The sequence below is a fragment of the Ailuropoda melanoleuca genome, chromosome 2, assembly GCF_002007445.2.
Source record: "Ailuropoda melanoleuca isolate Jingjing chromosome 2, ASM200744v2, whole genome shotgun sequence".
NCBI classification, from domain to species: domain Eukaryota; kingdom Metazoa; phylum Chordata; class Mammalia; order Carnivora; family Ursidae; genus Ailuropoda; species Ailuropoda melanoleuca.
In genome coordinates, this window is record NC_048219.1 from 156,457,571 (window position 1) to 156,481,778 (window position 24,208).

The window sequence follows — 24,208 nt, forward strand, 5'->3', positions numbered from 1 at the left end:
TTTCAGACAACCTCTCTGTCTGCAAACACTTGAGGTTTACGGTTAACATTGTTCCCGTTGTTTCTCTGCCTGTGATGTTCTTCCCAGTTACTTCTGTCCAGTTAGTTCTAACTCAGGTGTCCTGGCACCCCCAGGGATAGCTAAGTGCCTCTCCTTTGTGCTCGGGTAGTGCTCTGTGCATACATTTTAGTATTTAACTTATTTGCTTATATTTCTATCTCTCCGCTAGACTGCAAGTTCCTTGAAGGCAAGGAGGAATTCTCTTCATTTTTATTCCCCTTGAGTACAGCATAGTATACGATACATAATGGTATCTCAATTACATTTACTGAGCAAAATTCACATTCATTGTGGTTTAGAGAGACTTTCAGGGGATATTCAGCCACATTATAGATGGGTTAAAATTAGAAAAGTAGGCATCATAACTAATCTACACTTTGTAAGGAATTGCAGAATGGGTCACAATTATATCTGAATCGTGAATATTGTGTCTGAAAAAAGAAGTACCAGTTTTATCATAACCACCAATTTGTCCTGCCAATACCGTGAATTGTGGTTACATAAATTAGAATGTCATAAGCACTTTTTCTTTTTATATTTTGCTCAAATACAGAATCAAGGTATTTGACAAGTGATTTGGGTTTTCCATGGTGTAGTTGTTTTCTGCTAAATCATTTGCTTCTTACCAATCGTGTTCCTCCTCTTTATAGGTAAGTTCACTTACACCAACAACCTATTCTAAAAATGCCTTTATTTCTTGCCTAATTTTATACTTACGGACTTCCTGTTGTGATATAGGAAAGTGATGATGTTGTCTCCGAACATCTTTATTTTAGTGTTCAATAGATATCTGTATCTCAGGGGGGAGGTTAAGATGGCAGAGGAGTAGGGGACCCCTTTTTCAGCTGGTCCCCTGAGTTGAGCTGGATAGGTACCAGACCAGCAGGAATATCCACGGAATCAGCCTGAGACGCAGGAAGATACATCTGGATCTCTACAAATGAACATCTCCAGCGCTGAGTATCGAGGTACGAAGCGGGGAGCCGTGAAACCGCGCACAGATATCGGAAGCTAAACAGAAGGGGGAGGGAGCCGCCGTGTCAGGGCGCCGGGAAGCGGTAGCCACCTGCAAGGGGGAGCGGACAGACCGCGGACCCGCACGCTTGAGACAGCAGGCTGAGAAGGGAGCTCCGGGAGCGCACGCGGGACGGCTGGCGGTTGGCGGGCCACCTGCACGGGGGAGCAGGCGGACTCGCGGACGGCACCCGCGAGACAACAGACTTAGAACGCGAGCTCCAGGAGCGCGCGCGCAGGGCGGCTGGCGGGCCACCTGCACCGGGGAGCGGGCGGACCGCGGACCCGCACTCTGGAAACGGCAGACTGAGTCCGTGAGCCGGGAGCGTGCACCACCAAGCATCTCACGGAGCTCCGGAGCTCCGGTGTGCTCACTGGATCGAGGCTGAGACCGGGAGCTCCGGGAGCGTCCGCGGGGCGGCTGGCGGCTGGAGGGCCACCTGCACGGGGGAGCAGGCGGACTCGCGGTCAGCACCCGTGAGACACCAGACTGAGACGGGGAGCTCCGGGAGCCCGCGCGGGGCGGCTGGCGGCGGGCGGGGTTGGAAACACAAAGGACAGAGACGTGCCGGCCCTGGAAGTGAGGGCTGGGACGCCGGGTGTGGGGCGCACAGCCCGGGATGCTGCAGGGTTGAGCAGCACCAACAGAAACAGAGTTAAAGTGGCCAGAACATCAGTGGAGAACGATCCGCGATCCCTCTGTTCTGAGACAGAGGCTGAATTTCAGCCGCTGCTGCTCTCTCAGAAGAGGCATAGCAAACCGCCAGGGAAAGCCGCCAGAGAACAAAAGCCCGGAAATACCGGCTCACAGGGTGCCCATCCCCATCCCCCCTCGCAAGGGACACAGAGACTCTACCCAAACAGGGTTTTCTGAGTACCTGCAGGCAGGCCCCTCCCCCAGAAGGCAGGCTGAAAAATCAAGAAGCCCACAACCCGGAGCGCCTGAGTGGCGCAGTCACCAAGCACCTGTCTTCGGATTAGGGTGTGATCACAACGCTCCGTAAGGAGTCCTTCATCGGGCTTCTCCACCGGGAACCTGCTTCTTCCTCTCCCACTCCTCTGCTTGGGTTCCCTTTCTTGCTGACTGTCTCTCTCTCTCTCAAATAAATAAATAAACTCTTTAAGGAAGAAGCCCACATCCCTAAGATCTCTATAAAACAAGGGCGCACGGCCTGGGTCCCAGTCAACACTTGGGCTCTGGACAACCCTGCAATCTCTCTTCATCAGAATGACGAGAAGGAGAAGTCCCCCCCAGCAAAGAAAAGATAATGAGTCTGTGGCCTCTGCCACAGAATTGGCCTCGGCCACAGAATTAATACATATGGATGTATCCCAATTATCAGAAATGGAATTCAGAGCAACAATGGTCAAGATGATGAGTAAACTTGAAAAAAGCATCAGAGAAAGCGTTGCTGAGAATATAGAATCCCTAAGGGCAGAAATGAGAGCGAATCTGACAGAAATTAAAAACTCAGTGGGCCAAATACAGTCAAAACTAGAGGCTCTGACGGCCAGGGTCACCGAGGCAGAGGAACGCGTTAGCGAATTGGAGGATGGGTTAGTAGAAGAAAAAACGAAAATAGAAGCTGGTCTTAAAAAAATCCACGCCCACGAATGTAGATTACGGGAGATTACTGACTCTATGAAACGATCCAATGTCAGAATCATCGGCATCCCTGAAGGGGTGGAGAAAAACAGAGGTCTAGAAGAGATATTTGAACAAATTGTAGCTGAAAACTTCCCTAATCTAGCAAGGGAAACAAGCATTCGTGTCCAAGAGGCAGAGAGGACCCCATCCAAGCTCAACCAGGACAAACCTACGCCACGGCATGTCATAGTGCAATTCGCAAATATTAGATCCAAGGATACAGTATTGAAAGCGGCCAGGGCAAAGAAATTTCTCACGTACCAAGGCAAAGGTATCAGGATTACGTCAGACCTGTCTACAGAGACCTGGAATGAGAGAAAGGCTTGGGGGGGCATTTTTAAAGCTCTTTCAGAGAAAAACATGCAGCCAAGGATCCTTTATCCAGCAAAGCTGTCATTCAGAATTGATGGAGAAATAAAGACGTTCCAAAATCGCCAATCATTAACCAATTTCGTAACCACGAAACCAGCCCTACAGGAGATATTAAGGGGGGCTCTATAAAGGTAAAAAGGCCCCAAGAGTGATACAGAGCAGCAAGTCACAACCGATACAAAGACTTTAAAGAGAAATGGCATCATTAAAATCATATCTGTCAATAATCTCTATCAATCTAAATGGCTTAAACTCTCCCATAAAACGCCACAGGGTTGCAGATTGGATAAAAAGACATGACCCATCCATTTGCTGTCTACAAGAGACTCATTTTGAACCCAAAGATGCATTCAGACTTAGAGTAAGGGGATGGAGTACCATCTTCCACGCAAATGGACCTCAAAAGAAAGCTGGAGTAGCAATTCTCATATCAGATAGACTGGATTTTAAACTAGAGGCCATAGAGAGAGATACAGAAGGGCACTATATTATTCTTAAAGGAAGTATTCAACAAGTGGATATGACAATTATTAATATATATGCCCCCAACAGGGGAGCAGCAAGATACACAAGCCAACTCTTAACCAAAATAAAGAGACATATAGATAAGAACACAGTAATAGTAGGGGACCTCAACACCCCACTATCAGAAATAGACAGAACACCCTGGCAAAAACTAAGCAAAGAATCAAAGGCTTTGAATGCCATACTCGACGAGTTGGACCTCATAGATATATATAGAACACTACACCCCAGAACCAAAGAATACTCATTCTATTCAAATGCCCATGGAACATTCTCAAGAATAGATCATGCTCTGGGACACAAAACAGGTCTCAGCCAATACCAAAAGATTGAAATTATCCCCTGCATATTCTCAGACCACAACGCTCTGAAATTGGAACTCAACCACAAGGAAAAACCTGGAAGAAACTCAAACACTTGGAGGCTAAGAACCATCCTGCTCAAGAATGACTCGATAAACCAGGAAATCAAAAAACAAATTAAACAATTTATGGAGACCAACGAGAATGAATACACAACGGTCCAAAACCTATGGGATACTGCAAAGGCAGTCCTAAGGGGGAAATACATAGCCATCCAAGCCTCACTCAAAAGAATAGAAAAATCTAAAATGCAGTTTCTATATTCTCACCTCAAGAAACTGGAACAGCAACAGAGGGACAGGCCTAACCCACTGACAAGGAAGGAGTTGACCAAGATTAGAGCAGAAATCAATGAATTAGAGACCAGAACCACAGTAGAGCAGATCAACAGGACTAGAAGCTGGTTCTTTGAGAGAATCCATAAAATTGATAGACCACTGGCAAAACTTGTCCAAAAACAAAGAGAAAGGACTGAGATTATTAAAATTATGACTGAAAAGGGAGAGGTCACGACCAGCACCATTGAAATTGCAAGGATTATTAGAAACTTTTATCAACAGCTATATGCCAAAAAACTAAACAATCTGGAAGAGATGGAGGCCTTCCTGGAAACCTATAAACTACCAAGACTGAAACAGGAAGAAATAGATTTCTTAAATAGGCCAATTAACTATGAAGAAATTGAGTCAGTGATAAACAACCTTCCAAATAATAAAACTCCAGGCCCAGACGGTTTTCCTGGGGAATTCTACCAAACATTCAAAGAAGAAATAATACCTATTCTCCTAAAGCTATTTCAAAAAATAGAAACAGAAGGAAAGCTACCAAACTCATTCTATGAGGCTAATATTACCTTGATCCCCAAACCAGGCAAAGACCCCCTCAAAAAGGAGAATTACAGACCGATTTCTCTAATGAATATGGATGCCAAAATCCTCAACAAGATCCTTGCTAATAGAATCCAACAGTACATTAAAAGGATTATCCATCATGACCAAGTGGGATTCATACCTGGGATGCAAGCATGGTTCAACACTCGCAAATCAATCAATGTGATACATCATATCAACAAGAAAAGACTCAAGAACCATATGATCCTCTCAATTGATGCAGAAAAAGCATTTGACAAAATACAGCATCCTTTCCTGATTAAAACCCTTCAGAGTGTAGGAATAGAGGGTACATTTCTCAATCTCATAAAAGCCATCTATGAAAAGCCTACTGCAAGCATTATTCTCAATGGGGAAAAGCTGGAAGCCTTTCCCTTAAGATCAGGAACACGACAAGGATGCCCACTCTCGCCACTATTATTCAACATAGTACTAGAAGTCCTTGCAACAGCAATCAGAAGACAAAAAGGGATCAAAGGTATCCAAATCGGCAAAGAAGAAGTCAAACTGTCTCTCTTTGCAGATGACATGATACTCTATATGGAAAACCCAAAGGAATCCACTCCCAAACTATTAGAAGTTATAGAACAATTCAGTAAGGTGGCAGGATACAAAATCAATGCCCAGAAATCAGTTGCATTTCTATACACGAATAACGAGACTGAAGAAAGAGAAATTAGGGAATCCATCCCATTTACAATAACACCAAAAACCATGCGTTACCTTGGAATTAACTTAACCAGAGACGTAAAGGACCTATATGCTAGAAACTATAGATCACTTTTGAAAGATATTGAGGAAGACATAAAAAGATGGAAAAATATTCCATGCTCATGGATTGGAAGAATTAACATAGTTAAAATGTCCATACTACCCAGAGCAATCTACACTTTCAATGCTATCCCGATCAAAATACCGAGGACATTTTTCAAAGAACTGGAACAAATAGTCCTTAAATTTGTATGGAACCAGAAAAGGCCCCGAATCTCCAAGGAACTGTTGAAAAGGAAAAACAAAGCTGGGGGCATCACAATGCCGGATTTCGAGCTGTACTACAAAGCTGTGATCACAAAGACAGCATGGTACTGGCACAAAAACAGACACATCGACCAATGGAACAGAATAGAGAACCCAGAAATGGACCCTCGGCTCTTTGGGCAACTAATCTTTGATAAAGCAGGAAAAAACATCCGGTGGAAAAAAGACAGTCTCTTCAATAAATGGTGCTGGGAAAATTGGACAGCTACATGCAAAAGAATGAAACTTGACCACTCTCTCACACCATACACAAAAATAAACTCCAAATGGATGAAAGACCTCAATGTGAGACAGGAATCCATCAAAATTCTAGAGGAGAACATAGGCAACAACTTCTATGACATCGGCCAGAGCAACCTTTTTCACGACACATCTCCAAAGGCAAGAGAAATAAAAGATAAAATGAACTTATGGGACTTTATCAGGATAAAGAGCTTCTGCACAGCCAAGGAAACAGTCAAAAAAACTAAGAGACAGCCCACGGAATGGGAGAATATATTTGCAAAGGACACCACAGATAAAGGACTGGTATCCAAGATCTACAAAGAACTTCTCAAACTCAATACACGAGAAACAAATAAACAAATCATAAAATGGGCAGAAGATATGAACAGACACTTTTCCAATGAAGACATACAAATGGCTAACAGACACATGAAAAAATGTTCAAAATCATTAGCCATCAGGGAAATTCAAATCAAAACCACACTGAGATACCACCTTACGCCAGTTAGAATGGCAAAGATAGACAAGGCAAGAAACAACAATTGTTGGAGAGGATGTGGAGAAAGGGGATCCCTCCTACATTGTTGGTGGGAATGCAAGTTGGTACAGCCACTCTGGAAAACAGTGTGGAGGTCCCTTAAAAAGTTAAAAATTGAACTACCCTATGACCCAGCCATTGCACTACTGGGTGTTTACCCCAAAGATACAGACGTAGTAAAGAGAAGGGCCATATGCACCCCAATGTTCATAGCTGCATTGTCCACAATAGCCAAATCATGGAAGGAGCCGAGATGCCCTTCAACAGATGACTGGATTAAGAAGCTGTGGTCCATATATACAATGGAATATTACTCAGCTATCAGAAAGAACGAATTCTCAACATTTGCTGCAACATGGACGGCACTGGAGGAGATAATGCTAAGTGAAATAAGTCAAGCAGAGAAAGACAATTATCATATGATTTCTCTCATCTATGGAACATAAGAACTAGGATGATCGGTAGGGGAAGAAAGGGATAAAGAAAAGGGGGGTAATCAGAAGGGGGAATGAAACATGAGAGACTATGGACTATGAGAAACAAACTGAAGACTTCAGAGGGGAGGGGGTGGGGGAATGGGATAGACTGGTGATGGGTAGTAAGGAGGGCACGTATTGCATGGTGCACTGGGGTGTTATACGCAACTAATGAAGCATCAAACTTTACATCAGAATCTGGGGATGTACTGTATGGTGATTAACATAATAAAAAAAATTTAAAAAAAAAAAGATATCTGTATCTCAGTGAGAAGCATTTTTCACCCCATTCTTCTGTATTCCCAGACATCTTAGTGCTCACAAATACCCTTGGGCTCTGAACGTGTGCTCTGTAGTCAGTATGAACGATCTGATTGCCCAGAAGATGATCAGGAAAACAGTTTAAATTTCTTTTTATCAGCAAATCCTTTATTTCAGGAAGTGTACATGAATTCATTTGCTAGGGCTGCAATAACAAAGCACCACAGACTGGATGGCTTAAAAAACCAGAAAGTTCCAGAAGCTAAAAGTCCAAGATCAAGATGGCAGCAAGTTGTATTTCTTCTGAGGGACTCTCCTCCTTGGTTTATCTTCTTCTGGTATCTTCACCTGGTCTTCTCTCTATGCCTGTCTCTGACCTCTTCTCTTTCTTCTTCGCAGAAGGATTAGGACCCACCCATACGACATCATTTTATCTTGATTACCTCTTTACAGGCCCTGTCTCCATACAGAGTCACACTCCAGGGTACTGGGGGTTAGGACTTAGGACTTCAATGTAGGAATTTCATGGGGACACAATTCAGCCCATAACGGTGAATAATATCTCAGTTTAGATATCGCATTCAGGTATTAAAGAGATTCTTTTAGGTTGCTGAAATACTTTTAAGTGACTATTTAATAAATACGTGCCTACTTCTTTTCCTTCTCATAGATCAAAATGTTGTCTTCCTTTCTGCTCACAATTTTACCCTGGCTGCCCCAGAATCACTGGTGAGGAAGAAATGCTAGTGCTCCTCTCTCTTTTGGAATTCTGGGTTACAAGTTTTGTCAGAAAACAAAAGGGTACTCAGATACTTTTCTTCAAGATGATGATGAGGAGGAGGATGCTGCTGATGCAATTTTTTGAGTGCTTATTTTGGGTGATTCACTGTATTGCAATTATCACAAGCCTGCACCATAGATGTTATTATCTCTGCTTGATATAGGAAGAAACTGAGGCTCAGAGAGATGAAGTAACTTTCCCTGGATACTTCTTGTTTCGCTTTTCTCCTGTAAGGCATCTGTTTGGTCCTGAAGGACTATCAATTGCGAGATTAGAAATGTGGGACAGAAGCAAAAGATATCAAGCTGATAGCCACCTGGATTCTTGGTGGCAATCAGAGCCCTAAGAGTCCCAGAGGTTATAGACTCCAGTGGCTGAATTCCACATGGTAGAGGTTTGAAGGCACAGCACAATCAACCTCTTAAACTGGGCTGATTGACTTTGGGTTACTTTTAGGCTAGGACCTGTGGATTATGGCCTGCATTGAATAAGAGTTGTCAGGATAACTGATTCAGAGGTGGTCTCAAAAGAAAGTTTCAGGATATGCAATATGAACACAAGATATATTACCAATTTTTTTTTATAATGGAATTATGGGAAAGTATTAGTGGGAGCTGCTTGGAATGAGCTAGACCAGTGGTTCTTCACCCTGGCTTAGTATCTGAATAAATTGGGAGGCTTTCTAAAGCATAATGCCTGGGTTCCAACCATAGAGATCTTTACTATGACTAGTATGGGCCTGGACATCTGTTGTTTTTAGTAGTTACCTGAGTAAATGTGACATATAGCCAAAGTTAACAAGAACTATGAGCTAGATCTGGGGTTAGCAAGCTATGGCCCATAGGCTAAATCTGGCCTGCTACCTGTTTTTATATGACCCAGAACTAAGAATGGTTTCTTTACTTTTAAGTGGTCGAAAAAAAAATCAAAGAATAATATTTTTGATGCATAAAAATTATGGTTGACCCTTGAGCAACATGGGTTTGAATGGTGAAGGTCCACTAATACACAGATTTCTTTTCAATAAATACAGTACAGTACTGCAAATGTATTTTCCTTTTGTTTTTCTTAATATTTTTCTCTATCTTATTTTATTATAATATAGTATATAATACATATAACATATAAAATGTGTGAACTGACTGTTTGTTATTGGTAAGGCTTCCAGTCAATAGTAGACTACTTATTCTGGGAGGAGCCAAAAGTTACATGTGGATTTTCTACTGTGCAGGGGGCTGACACCCCCAACCCCTGCATTGTTCAGAAATTTAAATTTCATTGTTCATAATTCAAATTTTATTGGAACACATCCATCCATGCTCATTCATACACATAGTGTCTGTGGTTGCTTTCACACTACAATGGCAGGGTTGAGTAGTTGCAAGAGACATACAAAGCCTAAACTACTTATAATATGGCCCTTTATAGGAAATCATTACTGACCCCTGAGATAGGCTATGTCAAGGTCATCAACAGAGCTAGATTAGAACTTAAAAAGAAGACTTAGGTTTGTGTAACTTGTATGCTTGTGTAGTGTATTTTGCACTTTAATTTCCTGTGGGCTTTTTTTGTCGCTGTTGTTGTTTCTAGCAGAAGGACCCTGGTTGATGGATCTGTAGCTAGTCTGTTCAGGAAATTTTTTATAAAACAGGACTGAAACATACACTTTTTTCCTCAAAACATACCAGTACAAAGAACATAATGTCCATAGAATATGATAACCCAGACCTTTTCAATACTGAAGCTCTCCTAAATCCCTTTTAATATCCATTTCCTATCCCATCTCTGCCCCTCAACCCTTTTTTGTCTTTCTCCCATCCTTCTATTCTATATTTTCAGTTAATACCAGCTGGATTCCTCAAAGCTTTCCTTTCCTTGATTCAAGGTTGAGAAAAGAGAACAGTGTTTACTGGAATGATTTTAATATAAAAATGTAGTTGAGCAAGATTAGGAAAATACCACTGACTGTCCTATTGGCTTATTTCTTTTACCTTCGAGTTTTCATCCACTTGAATTTAGAAAAAAAGAAAAGCATTAAGATTAGGAAGATTAACAGAAAATGGAAAACAAACTAGAAAGAGAAATCCCTACCATCATGTTGTGTTTTGTACAAAGCAGCAGCCACCATTTGCTTCCAAACCAGCTTATCCAGTTCAGAACGAGAAAGCATGTAACCTTATGCTTGGATGCACCACTTAGGCCTTTATTTATTTTGTTTTTCTCATAACTTCGGTGGTGCTGTTTGTGAGGGGGAAAGCAATGTTGATATATATTTATTAGTTTGGTCAGCATATGATATCATGGATTTATTTTTAAATAATGAAGATGTATAAGTTGAACTGATAGGAAAAAGTATTTGATTTCGAAATATTTTATTATTCACCATTGAGTGATAGTTTTTGATGACCTTGAGAGTCTCCTTACAAAACTCCTTGAGGTCTTGGGTATTGCATGTGAGACCACGTTCATATTCATGTTCTCATTTTTATCCTGTCCTTCCCCCATCATAGTGAAGTAGCTATAATCCCAGGCATATTTACCCTACAGTCATCTGGAAGGAGTCCAGTAAAGTCATTACAGATGGCAGTGTGCCCAGACTACCTTAAAAAAGCATTGGCTGTGCTACTAATTCAGTTTCAGGAAGGGTGATGTTCGCTTTTATATGAACAAGTGTTTTGAAAAGACTGAGGGCAGATATGTTAGAAGCAGTTTTCTTATTCCTCAGAGTTCATGTTTAAATTTAGTTGTCCTTTAGCTTCCCAACTCCTAACTTTGAACACTGCTGGATGATGGATGGTGTGGACAGGGGAAAATATACGTAATATTTGCATGTTTTATGTTTCATACAGCTCCTCAACTTATTTCCTTTTTTTCTTTTAAAGGGTTCTTTACATTGGTCTGGCCTGCAATACAGCTCGCTATATTTATATTTCCTATCTGGAAAATGCCTGGACTGTTCTCCCCATGGAAGTTCTTCAAGGTAAGTTAACAGCTGGAATGAGAATTATTTTTCTACCTGACTGCGCTACGACTATGTAAAAGTTTAGTGGCCTTGAGCATCTGACTCTGAAAGGAAGGGCAGACCTACTGTTTTATATGATTTTGAAGTGGTTGTTAAGGAAGAGTTGACATCAGGGGGGTTGGCTCTTCAGTTACTCTGAGTGTTCTGTGTTTGTTGAGCCAAACAAAACTGGATTTGTCTCACACCCTTGTGATTAAACAAAGAAGAAGGAACTCTGGAATAAACTCTATATACAATTGTTAAGCGTATACATCCAAAGGTAGTTTTAAGTATAAAAGGATTTATCTTTTAAAGAATTTGATGTTTTGGTGTTTGTAGGTTAACTGTACATATTAAAATAAGGTTGTCGTAATTATTCTGTTTCTTCAGTTTCTTTTATCACATCTAGTGATTTACAACTAAAGCTTTATAGTCAAGCTGTTATTTTCCTATGAACCTTTTAAATCTTTGCTCAAACATCCTGACCAGAGTTCCTCTCTTTGCTTCACTGGACTGTTTCCCTTCAACAGATAACTTTAAAAAAAAATTCTAGGGGGCTTTTGCCATGTGGCTTAGGAGCAATAAAAACCTGGATTTCTATACAAAGCTCATGGCCACATTAGCTCATATAATTTAGACTATCTACTGAGGACCCTTGTTAACTCCTTGGCTGAACCATTTGGTGGTTGGCATGGTGATTAAAGTAAAGGTTTAGGACAAGGTTATCAGAGGTGAGGTCTTCTGGGACGGCCCAGGCTCCTAAATCATTAATTGTACTGAACAGTCCATGATTGTATACAATTTAATTAGCTTTATAGACTGCCATTATCATTTTCCCTAAACCTGAGAATACAAATATAGTGCAATCAACATAATTTCTCATCATGATGTCTAAGATGAAAGACTCATTATTATACATCTAAACAAAATGTACAAAATGCAAGCTCATTCATCAAATCCCATTGTGGCAATGAAAAAAAAAACCCTTATTGAAAGGAGATATAATTTTTTTTTAAAGATTTTTATTTATTTATTTGACAGAGATAGAGACAGCCAGCGAGAGAGGGAACACAAGCAGGAGGAGTGGGAGAGGAAGAAGCAGGCTCATAGAGGAGGAGCCTGATGTGGGGCTCGATCCCATAATGATGGGATCACGCCCTGAGCCGAAGGCAGACGCTTAACCGCTGTGCCACCCAGGCGCCCCAGGAGATATAATTTTTATTCACATTATAATTATAAAATTAAAATATATACATACTCTAAAGGTGCTTTTCTCAGGCCTGATGTAATGGTATAATTGGTGAAAGGAGATTTTATTTAAAATAGAAAATGGAAATTTGGTCTTATAATAAATTGTTTATAATAATTGGAACTCTGGAAGAGTCTTGAGGTAGAGCATGTCTCAGCATTGTGTCATTTAAGAATAACAAAGCACTAGGGGCGCCTGGGTGGCACAGCGGTTAAGCGTCTGCCTTCGGCTCAGGGCGTGATCCCGGCGTTGTGGGATCGAGCCCCACATCAGGCTCTTTCACTATGAGCCTGCTTCTTCCTCTCCCACTCCCCCTGCTTGTGTTCCCTCTCTCGCTGGCTGTTTCTATCTCTGTCAAATAAATAAATAAAATCTTTAAAAAAAAAAAAAAAAGAATAACAAAGCACTAAGTATGGACCATAGGAAAGAACTGTGTAATAACAAGGTCAATGCAACACAGTTCTTAGGATTTCTCATCATTAGTCCTATTTTATGGGGCAGGATCCTTGCCTTACTTAACTGCTTTATTGTTGGTATAGCAGTGTGCAGACTCTATATTAAAAAACAAACTCACTAACTGGTATGCCCACAGAAAAGAAAGGATATTGTAATAATATATGCATATGTATTTTTTCTCCTTTTAATTTAACATGAATTAGATGGAAAAGGACATAAATGACTCAAGAAAAGAAAGCAAAAGAGAGAAGCTTTTTAAATGAAACGGATAAAGGAACAACAAAGGAATTTTATAAGAGGCGAAAAAAAAATGCTGTTATGAATCAAAAAACTTTTTCCTGTTCATTTATCCAAGATAAATTAAATAACTACAAGAGTCAGGTAGCATGCTAGGCATGTCATAAATGCAATAAAATGTAATAAAAAAATAATATATTAACTTAGGCTCCAAGGCCCCGCCATCTGTTGTGGAAGCTGGATGTGTAAACATAATTACTAGTGTGTTAGATGGAATCAGAAAAATGTGCCAGGTAACAGAGAAGCTCCTTGGAAGGAGCAGGGGATAGAATGATAAAGATATTACTGAAAGATTCCCCCCAGGAAATCACATATGAACTGGATTTTGAAGGGTGCACAGGAATCCACTGTGGCATAGAGAAAATGCCACAAAGCCATGTGCCAAAGCCAAGAAGTGGAAAGCAGAGTGGCAACTTGAGGGAAACAAAGTGTATGCCGTGGCCATAGTTAAATATTTATGGATACCTCAGGGTAATTATCCTAGCATTTCTGGAGTTGCCCATGTTTGAAATCCAAACAGGCATTTTGCTCCCCGTGGCAGGCTACAATTTATACCTCTGTGGTTCATTTTCTTTTCCCCTGTGCCAGTAGAAATCTAGTTACTGATCTGAAGCAAGTAAAAGGGGCTATCTGTAAATACATAGAGTCTCCTTGTCTTATAGAGGACTTTGTGACCACTTCTAAGAACTCTTTGTGTCTAAGACTGGAGGAGACAGTCTCATTCCTTGGCAGAAGTGAGTGCTTAGTATGTTTCCGTTGTACAACGAAAACAAAATCCCTTGCCTTTGTTAGACCCATACCCAGCCCACAGAAAACAGTGGATCACCCACGTGGAGTAAAATCCTGCATCACATGGACTGAAGAGGTTTGTTCTGCCAGTCTGGACTCTTCCCCCTTTACAGATATTGTCCAAATGACTTTAAAGTCTCTGTACTTAAGGCAGCTCTACTTAGGGTATGGTAAAGCCAAGGACTAATGATGACAAAACAGATTTAATTACAGGACAAGCCCATGGTCATGATATAGATGCTCCTTAATTCCTTGACTGGAATTGTTACTGATGATTACCAAAGACCTAGTCTCAATGGGGTGGTAGCTGGGAAGTGGGATTTTGGCTCTCTTCATCAATGATCTTGACACTGAATAGTCCCCACTTCTATTCCTTGATTCCCAACCAGTGCCACACCAGGTGGTCTTCTTTAAAAAAACAGAGGTGAGGTCTGTCTCTTCATCCTGTTAGCCCTTGCTTCTTCCCCCAATACCACGAGAACTAGTATCACCTAGTGGGCAACTGAAGGGGAGGAGACAGGGATGTACTTTACTCCCTATCCTCCATTGCCTAGCCCGTCCTCTTTGAGTGATATGTAACCAACAGAGGAAGGTCCCTTGTTATCCTTCATTCTTTGGAGCTCTTGATCATCATTTCAGCATTTATCTCCTTAGGTCATGTTGGTAATAATTAGCAAATGAGATGGGGATGAAGTAAATTTCTTCCTCTCTGGGCCCCTAGGAGGGAGACTCTGCAGGTATCCATTTGGGGATCAAGGTAAGACTCCTGGATACTGTTGGGAATCGTAAGGATGTTTCTTTCCCACGATCTTCCTCACATTTAGTGTCCAGTATTGTTGCAATCTTATGCTTTTAGCAGCCTGGCTACCATCTGCAGCAAACACGTCCTCTAGGGAACTGGCAGCACCACATAAAGAAGCAGATGACATATTTCCTGCCCATAAGGAGCCTACAATTTATTTTAAAAAGAGACAGTGAGTCTAAGTCCTGAAAGTATTGCTGGGTGAAGTAGAGGGGTGTGAGTTTGTATGTATTTTTCAAGATCTCGTTTTTTAAAACCCATAGGAATTTTCTCTATTACTTTTGTATAAGAAGCATTTAAACATTCATGGTTATGATGAGGTATATATACTTTATATATAGCAAGTCAAACCCAGATTTGTTATGCTCCTTCCTATGCAGGTATTGGTTGTGAATCCTTACAAACTTTGAGACAAATGTGATCAAAATTATTCTTGCTATTAAAATGCATTTAAGGAAATTAGGACCAGCCCAGAGCCGCTGTAACCAAAGTCCTTTTGAGGTACTTGACTGAATGGTCTGAGCACTGAGGGGTAAAAATGAGGTCTGTGTCAGGTCCTTCTCTGCAGGATGCTCCATCAGTGGGAGCTGGATTAAGATTTTGATGAAAGATGGCTTTTTAGTGTCACCAGTAGGAGGGCTTGGACTGGTATTTATGAAGCTTTGCTCTTATTTAGTATGCCTGTTCAGCAAGTAAGGACCATGTTTTCCTTCCCCTTGTGTTCTGGAAGATCATAGAGACATTATGAAAGGGTTACTATGCAGTCCTTCTCTGATGGTGGAAATCCTAGACGTGATTCCAATCTGTTAACATCCATATTGGAAATTTTCCGTCTGGCTTAACCCTTGAAACACAAGTAGCTTGCCACATGAATATGCGGGATAGACAAATGCTTCCAGGTTTAGCATTTCAGTTGATAAACTGGCGTATAAAAGTCACTGGTGCTGTTAAAATCATAGTTTTAATCATTTAGTTTTAATCAGAACAGTCTTATAAATTGTAACAGAGCAGTTTTATTCTTTGTCACTCCCTTGGTTTGTTTGCAGTTACTAAAGGTTCTTATATAAACTTTTCTTCAAAATAGGCATTATTTTGTCCATTTAAAATTCACATTAAATGTTTCTGCTTCAAGAATCCTGTTCTGGCAACTGCATTTCACACTGAGCTCTTCCTTTTCTGAACTGTTCTCAGATTGATGGACTGTTACACAGTTTAGCACTTAATTGCTACCCAATTATTTTACCAATACTAGTTTTACTTCCTTAGTTTTAACTCTTAAATGCGAAGACCATGCTTATGCTTTTTGAATCCTCCAAAGAAACATGCACATAGGAAGATATACTGTAACTGCTTATTGTATGATTTTATAGTCTCCTGCAAAATGTACTGTAATTATGTGTTCTAATTTTTAAAGCTCTTGAGTAATACAGAAAGTCCTATCTCAAAAATTTATAAATATGTAAAGAAAATTTGAAAACTAAATCTGAGAGCTGAACCTTCAATATACTAACTTTTTTCCTAGGATATCATCCTTTCTCCACTGTACATCTATAAAACATCAGTGGGTTTTTAATCATTTATTCATGTTCCCACCTCATTCTAGAAATTACATAAGACAACTTACCAAAATATGCAATAATCTACAAGCTATTAGGTGCTTAGGCTTGAATTAGACTGTCTTGTATTCCAGCTCCCCTACCTACAAACTAGGTGTTTTGGGGCAAGGTACTCAGTCTCTCTAAGCCTTAGATTCTTATGCTATAGAATAGACTGCTGTGAGTATTAAATAAACTAATAATCCACGCAAAGTACTTAGCGTATTAGCTGGTACATAGTTAGCCTTCAATAAATGTTAGATAATATAACAATGAAAGTAAAATAAAAAATTATAAATAAAAATCAGGACCAAGGGAAATATAATGTAGAAGATTCTGCTCTACGAGATTAAATTGCAGTTATGCATTAAAACCTGGCCATAAATGACTAGTCAGTGCACACTGTTCTTCAAGGTATCTTTGGGAAGTGAAATTTTTACTGTCTTTGATATGACAGCCGTTTTCACGTGAGGCTTGATATGGGGAAATACTAAGCATGTAGCCGACTTTGTTGGCAACTCTTGACATCAAACAGTTTGGGTAGTGGTCTCCTAAAACTTCTTTTAAGGTATGCTGAGGGCATGGTGCCAGCAGGTAAAATTCACAAGGGCCTGTAAAACATTGTTGTATCAATTACACCCCCCTTTTTTTTTTTTAACGCAATCCACGTCTTTTTTTTTTTTTTTTTTTGAACTTGTAAAGTGAAGTTTAGAAACTTACAGAAGCTTCATTTCCTCTGTTCATTTTTCCTTATACATGGGATTTGGAACTTTTCTCCAACCCTTCCCAGGGCCCCTTTTATCTCCAAATGCTTTCCTCCTCATCCCCCAACATGCAGACCACTGCCTGCTTAGTTTCAACATTCTTTTGCTCCTCTGCCAACGTGTGTCAAGGCGCTGCGTATGTTTGTTCTCAAGGAGCTCAGTCTCTCTCTTTCAGATCAGTGCTGGACCTTTTTACCCACTAGACTGTAAACTCCATGGTGGTTTAAGAGGTGTTTTGTACATTATCATATCTTCAAAGCAGAGCAGGGGCTCTGGCACACAGTGTGTGTGCTCATTAAGTCCTATTGAATGAATGCATGAAGGTGATTCTTGTAGTGCTATACGTTGGTGGATAGGGAGCTTTGGTGTTTAACAATAATTGTTGCATGCCTTATATAAAGTCTCTTTCACTCAATGCACAGGTTCTTCATGAAGGTGGCTGCTAGGTCCACTGTTCTTCGTAGGGTTCTCTGCTATTTTTGGAAAGTCTGTTGCTGTTGGTGGCCCTGACTTTAGCAGAGACACTGGGCTTGCTGTTTACCTGCTGTTTCCTTTTCTTCATGGACACATAGTTGGATGCTATTTCCCAGCCTCCACTGCAGTTAGATATGACCATTTGGCTAATTCTTTCCAGTGGAATGTGAGCAGAAATGATAGTGTCACCTCTACACCCAGACCACAAAATTTTCCATGTGCCATCCTCTCCTCCCCACTCTGCCACCTGGATATCAGTACCCAAGATAACCAGGTGTTGAAGATGGCAGAGTCTCTGCAGCCTGGATCCCTGAATGACTGTATGGAGCACGGCTGCTACTCCTCTTGACTCATGCCCATTAGACTTCATATGAGCAAGAAAAACACAAAACATCTAATGTATGAAACTAAGATTCCAAGGTTTATCTGTTACAACAGCTATCATTACTTTAGCCACTACAGATTCTGTTTATTGTGAGCCCAGTGGAGACTTTTTTTTTTCTTTTTTCTTTTCTTTTCTTTTTTTTTGGAAAGAACAGTCTCTTTTCACTAGGTTGATCTTTCAGAAGCTTTTTTTTTTTTTAATCCTAGCATTTGAGAGGTACCCTGAAGTAACTGAAACGTATGCTTTGGTCCATCAATGCATAAGGTTTGTCACAAATGATTCAGTGTGCCAGTGCTATGGGAATACTTATGTTTTGTTTAGTGAGCATAAGTCAGTGGCAGAGCAAGAAAAACAAAACAAAAAATCCTAGTTCTCCAGTACTTTGTCACTTCTTAGCCCTCCCAGCCATTATGATGTGATTTCCTCAAGCCAAGCAGCATTTTACAAAGAGCAGCTGTCTATTTGGGAAGAAAGGATTTTTTTTCTTGCTCATCCCTGTATACATTTATGGCAATAGAGCATTCTTCTGGGCCAAGACTGAACAATCTTGAAAATCGTGTTACAGGATCAGATACCAATGCTGATTATAAGGTAGAGTTATTTGGGGCATATAAAAAACTTGATAATATGTATGATGTGAGCTCTTTAGAGGAGAAGTAGGTAGTGAGACTATACTTCTTTTTCTTTTTTTCGTAGAGAGAACGTGAGTGGGAAGGGGCAGAGAAAAGGAGAGAAGGAATCCCAAGCAGGCTCCATGCTCAGCACAGAGCCCAGTGTGGAGCTTGATCTCACAACCCTGAGATCATGACCTGAACTGAAATCAAGAATTGGACGCTTAACCAACTGAGCCACCCAGGCGCCCTGAATATACATTTTTTTAAATTGATAGATTGTTGGATATGTTTGATATTATCAAACAACCTCTTAAAGTAGATTGTTATATTTACTATATAATATTTTTAATAGTTGTTGTGAAGGTGTATAGTACTTAAGTTCTGAACTTATATACCTTAGGTTCAAATCCTGTTCTATCCTGTTGTCTGTGTGACTTTGGACAAGGCACTTTAATCTCTCTGTGCCTAGTTTCCTTTTTTGGAAAAGGAAGAAAAAAAAATATTACTGAGAGGAATAAATGAGATAACCTATATAAAACACTTAGCACAATTCCCAGTAAACTGCTATATTATTATTAATGAAAAAATTTAATGTTAGTCATAATTATTTCTCATGGTTCTTGATTATTCATATGTAGTGTATTCCCAAACAGTTAAGGTCTTGGTTGTAGGTACTGTGAAGCTATCTCTATGTTTCTGTTAGGCTTTGTAGGTAATCCTGAGGGGCCCCAGAAAAGGTAAGGAAACACTGAGAAGCTAAGTTTCTGTGACCTATGTGGTCTTTGAGAGTCATTCATCATCAGTTAACATACGGTGTTGAATCACCATTCAAACATACACATTAAGCACCTAGTATGTGAGTTGGTGTTAGACCTGCCATTCACAAATATCAATAGTTTTCTGACAAGCAGCCAAGGAAGGGTTACCACATATTGCAAAGAAAGTTCAAGTACCTTTGTTACTATTATCAGTCAGGGGGTAGCATCTTTTTATTCTTAGACTGTCTGATCCACCAACCTAGGTATCTCATACTAAAAGGTTTAAGAAGTTGTAGCTCTAATGTGAAAACATTTTTACCCATGCCACTGAATAAATTTGCTTATTTATTTCATCATATAAAGAGTAATCACCTACTACTTTTTCACAGTTCTTAATAAAAAATAAAGTGGACAGAAGCATTTTCTTTCCTCAGCTTATATCTTTTACCTCCCAAATCTTACAGGAAAGTTGTTTCGGGTAGCACAGTTGTTAAGACTTTCTTGCTTGCTTTACAAATATGACAAATGGTGGAGAGTTTTTAGGTTTCTAGATTGCTTTTTTATTGTTTTAAAATTAGAAGACCAGAACTATAGTAAAAACACTGGCAAGAGTTTCATATAACTAATGTGATTACTAGAAGTTTCCATATTTAAGAATAAGAACCACAACTCCACAGTTGTGTCTTATATACAAAAGTGGTATTACCAACCCAATCCCATCTTGTGGATTTTTCAGTTTTGCTAGCTTCTTTTCTAGGAAGTGGAATGGATTCTTGTACTTACCTATTTTGAAATAAGGTATCTCAGAGAAACCAATTTTTAATTCTACATCTGCCCTGGAAAATGTTGGAGCATACAGGCAGAGTGGCTTTCATTCTTTTGCTTTTGGTACCAAAGAAAATTTTTTACTGTATGTAGTATAGACTATATTTTTTAAGTCTAACTATATATTTTTTTACTGTATATAGTAAAGACTATATTTTCCTTCAGTTAATGCTCTGAAATGCTTTAAGGAATGTAGTTCCCAATTATCTAATTAGTCCCAAAAAGCAGTAAGGAAACTCTAGAAATCTGACTACAGAGAATCTTTTAAAACTGCCACATAATACTAGCCCCCAAATTCTAAGAATAGTTTAGAATCTTTAATAAGAATCCTGACTTAAGTCATCCTGCTGGAAGATCCTTTAATTATCTTAGAAGACTCAATGTTTTAGAAAACCTTCAGAATTTTGAAGAAAGAGAAAGAAAGAAACCCTATTACTGCTGGAATTATATTTGACCTGGAATTATAACAAAAATATATTTGTTATTGTTTTGGTCACATAAATACATAGGCCCATCTTTGTCTACCTGCAAATCCAGCAATTGACTGCTCACACACAGACATACGATAGATTTGGCTTCACTATTAAAGGTAGTTTATAATCATTTGATGCGGTTTCAGGTCTTTGATGATTCATCTTTAAGAATTGATTTCCACATCTATGTTGGATTTTACTAATAAATCTAATTTTGAATACATTCATCTTATTTCTTGGACTATTTGAGTTTTTTCCTTAGTGCTGTTAATGAAGAAATATGTGTATCTGAAAAGAAATGGAATTAGCAGCATCTTTAATCATATAAAGGGAAATATTTAAACATATTTCCATTGGGTACTACTGTGTCAACATTTATAATTAAGACTCTAGGGGGCGCCTGGGTGGCTCAGTCAGTTGAGCTTCCAACTTCTGATTGGATTCTCTTTCTCCTTCTCCCTTTCTCCCTGCTCGCTTGCTTTCTAAAATAAATAAATAAATCTTTTTTTTTTTTAAGATTTTATTTATTTATTCGACAGAGATAGAGACAGCCAGCGAGAGAGGGAACACAAGCAGGGAGCGGGAGAGGAAGAAGAAGGCTCATAGCGGAGGAGCCTGATGTGGGGGCTCGATCCCATAACGCCGGGATCACGCCCTGAGCCGAAGGCAGGCGCTTAACCGCTGTGCCACCCAGGCGCCCCTAAATAAATAAATCTTAAAAAAAAAAACATCTACCAGGAATTATTCAGCTCTGAGAAAGCTGGCATTATCTAAGGTATTACAATTGTTTAGTCGGATAAAGCAAATACTTTATTTGACTTCGTGGAAATTAAGTATGCATACTATTCCTAATCTAGACCATTTTTCTAGTTAATAAATAACCTAGTTGAAATGATTACTGAAACATATATAAACCTCATAAAAATTATTTTTATTATTTAACTGTAGGGCATATAACTGTAGGGCATATATCCACTTAAGATCATCCCTGGTAATTTAATTGTATGCTAGACATTGTGAATTTTATGTTGTTGGGTGCTGGATATTTTTGTATTTCTATAAATATTGTTGAGCTTTGTACTGGGATACAGATAAATTACTTGGAAATAGTATGATCCTTTTGGGGTTTGCTTGTGAAGATTACTTAGGTGGGACCAGAGCAGTATTCAGACTAATTCCCATTCTTTCATAATACTAACACATGGCCCTTTTGAGTACTCTCCCAATCCCAGGAATCATGAGTTTTCCAGTTTGATGGAAACAGGTACTATTCCTGGCCCTGTGTGGGTTCTGAGTACTGTTCTCTGTAATGCTTTTGGATGGTTCTTTCCCTGGTTGTGGACAGTCAGTACCATGCTTTTGCGGCAGCATTCTGTGCTGAGCACGTGAGGGAAACCCCCTACAGATGCCCGTGGTTTCTTCTGTAAGGCTCTCTCCTCTCTGGTACTCTGCCCTGGAACTCTAGCTGCTGTGGTCTCTCCAGACTGTCAGCTTCATCTCCTCAACTCAGTGGCTCTCTCTCTATGCCTTATAGATTTTAAACTCTAAAGCTCCTCATTTGTTTCCTATCAGTCAGACATCACTGTCCTTAATTGTTGATGTCCAGTGTCTTGGGAACTATTGTTTCATATATTGTGTCCAATTTTTTATTATTTCAGAAGGAGGACAAGTCCAGTCCATTATTCCATTTTGGTCAGAAGCAGACTAATGTCAGATTAAATCTTAATATTAATCTTTTAGTTTAATATTTCAAAACATAAGTTATGAAATGCTATTATCTCCAAATGAGATTATTTTTCAGGGAGCAAGCTCATGACTTAATCTAGGCAGAACCAGATGATTTCTTAACCCCTTCTAGCTATAAAATCTGTTGTGGCAGTATCTTTTTATTACATTTAAAGCAGTGCTCTAATAAAGATTTAAATTCAGACAATGCACAGTTACTATACCAAAATTATTTTTCATCTGTTATCCTTATCCTTTCCTCCCTCCCAACAAATGGTGAAAATATAATGAAACAGGTATCGAGGCACTATAAATGGTCTCTACACTTTTTTGGAAAACAAATTGGACTATATATTAAAAGTCATAAAAATTATTATATCTTTTGAATCAGTAACCTTATGTGTAGAATTATAGCCAAATAAATAATCTCAGATATGTAAAAAGCTGTATCTCTAGAAATGTTAGTCACGGTGCTCAATATAATGGAAAAAAATGGAAATAATCTTAAGTCATAATAGGTGTCCAGTAAGGGGTTAAAACCCAAAATATATAAAGAACTCCTACAACTCAACAGCAAAAACCCCCAGACAACCCAGTTCAAAAATGGACAAAGGACTTGAACAGACATTTCTCCAAAGAAGATACACACATAGCCAGTAAACATATAAAAAGATGTTCAGCATCACTAGCCATTAAGGAATGCAAATCAAAACCACAATGACATACTTCACACCTGTTAGGAAAGCTACTATAAAACACATGAAAAAAGACAAGTGCTGGGGAGGGTGTGGAGAAATTGGAACTAACTCTTGTGCATTTCTCAGGGGAATATAAAACGGTATGGCAACTGTGGAAAGCAGGCAGTTCCTCAAGATGTTGAACATAGTATTACCACCCTATGACCTAGTAATTCCACTTCCAGGTGTACACGCCAAACAACAGACAGCAGGGACTCAAGCAGATACTTAACACCCATATACATAGCAGCAGTATTCACAATAGCCAAAAGGTGGAAACAACTGAAATGTCCATCAACAGCTGAATGAATAAAATGTGTTATATCCTTGCAAGACAATATAAAAAAAAGAGGGAAATTCTGACACATGCTACAACTTGGATGACCCCTGGAGACATTATGCTAAGTGAATAAAGCCAGACATAAGAGGACATGTACCAATTCCACTGATAAATGGTTCCACTTATATGAGGTACCCAGAGTAGTCAGATTCAGAGACAGAAAGTAGAATGGTGGTTTCTAGGACCTAAGTGGAGTTATTGTTTAATGGGTACAGAGTTTCAGTTTGGGATGATAAAAAAAAAAATTCTGGAGATGGATGCCATCTGCATACCACTTTGTACCTAATGCTACTGAACTATGCACTTAAAAATGGTTAAGATAGTGTATTTCATGTTATGCTTATTTTACTGGAAATCAAGTGTATGTCTTTATTAAGTGTGTGTGTGTGTAATTAAGTAAATATTTTGCACTCCAAAAAAGAGTAACCTAAGGAACGCTCATCAGACACTCCCACTCTTCTTCCTCTCCAGGAGTGACACACGCAGCCATCTGGGCAGCATGCATTTCTTACCTCAGTGCAGCTGTTCCCCCTGAGCTGAGGACATCTGCTCAGGGCATCCTGCAGGGCCTTCACTTGGGTTTGGGGAGAGGTTGTGGTGCCATGATCGGAGGAGTATTAGTCAATTATTTTGGTAAGAATGGCTTTCACTTTTTCCCTTTCTTCTTTGTTGAAAACTTACACTTTTTCAGCATCACCTCAGTAAACACTCAAATTATTACTGAAGATTGCTAG

General features: G+C 39.6%; 1 protein-coding gene across 2 annotated transcripts in view; it reads left to right on the top strand.

Annotated features, from left to right (window-relative positions):
• The window catches only part of MFSD6 (major facilitator superfamily domain containing 6), a 53,701-nt gene that overhangs the window by 22,919 nt on the left and 6,574 nt on the right, over positions 1-24,208 (top strand). For both annotated transcript variants that reach the window (XM_034654861.1, XM_034654863.1), the window contains exons 2-3: positions 11,073-11,170; positions 23,946-24,107. In XM_034654861.1, coding sequence (XP_034510752.1) covers positions 11,073-11,170; positions 23,946-24,107 — 260 coding nt within the window. The remainder of the gene's footprint in view (positions 1-11,072; positions 11,171-23,945; positions 24,108-24,208) is intronic.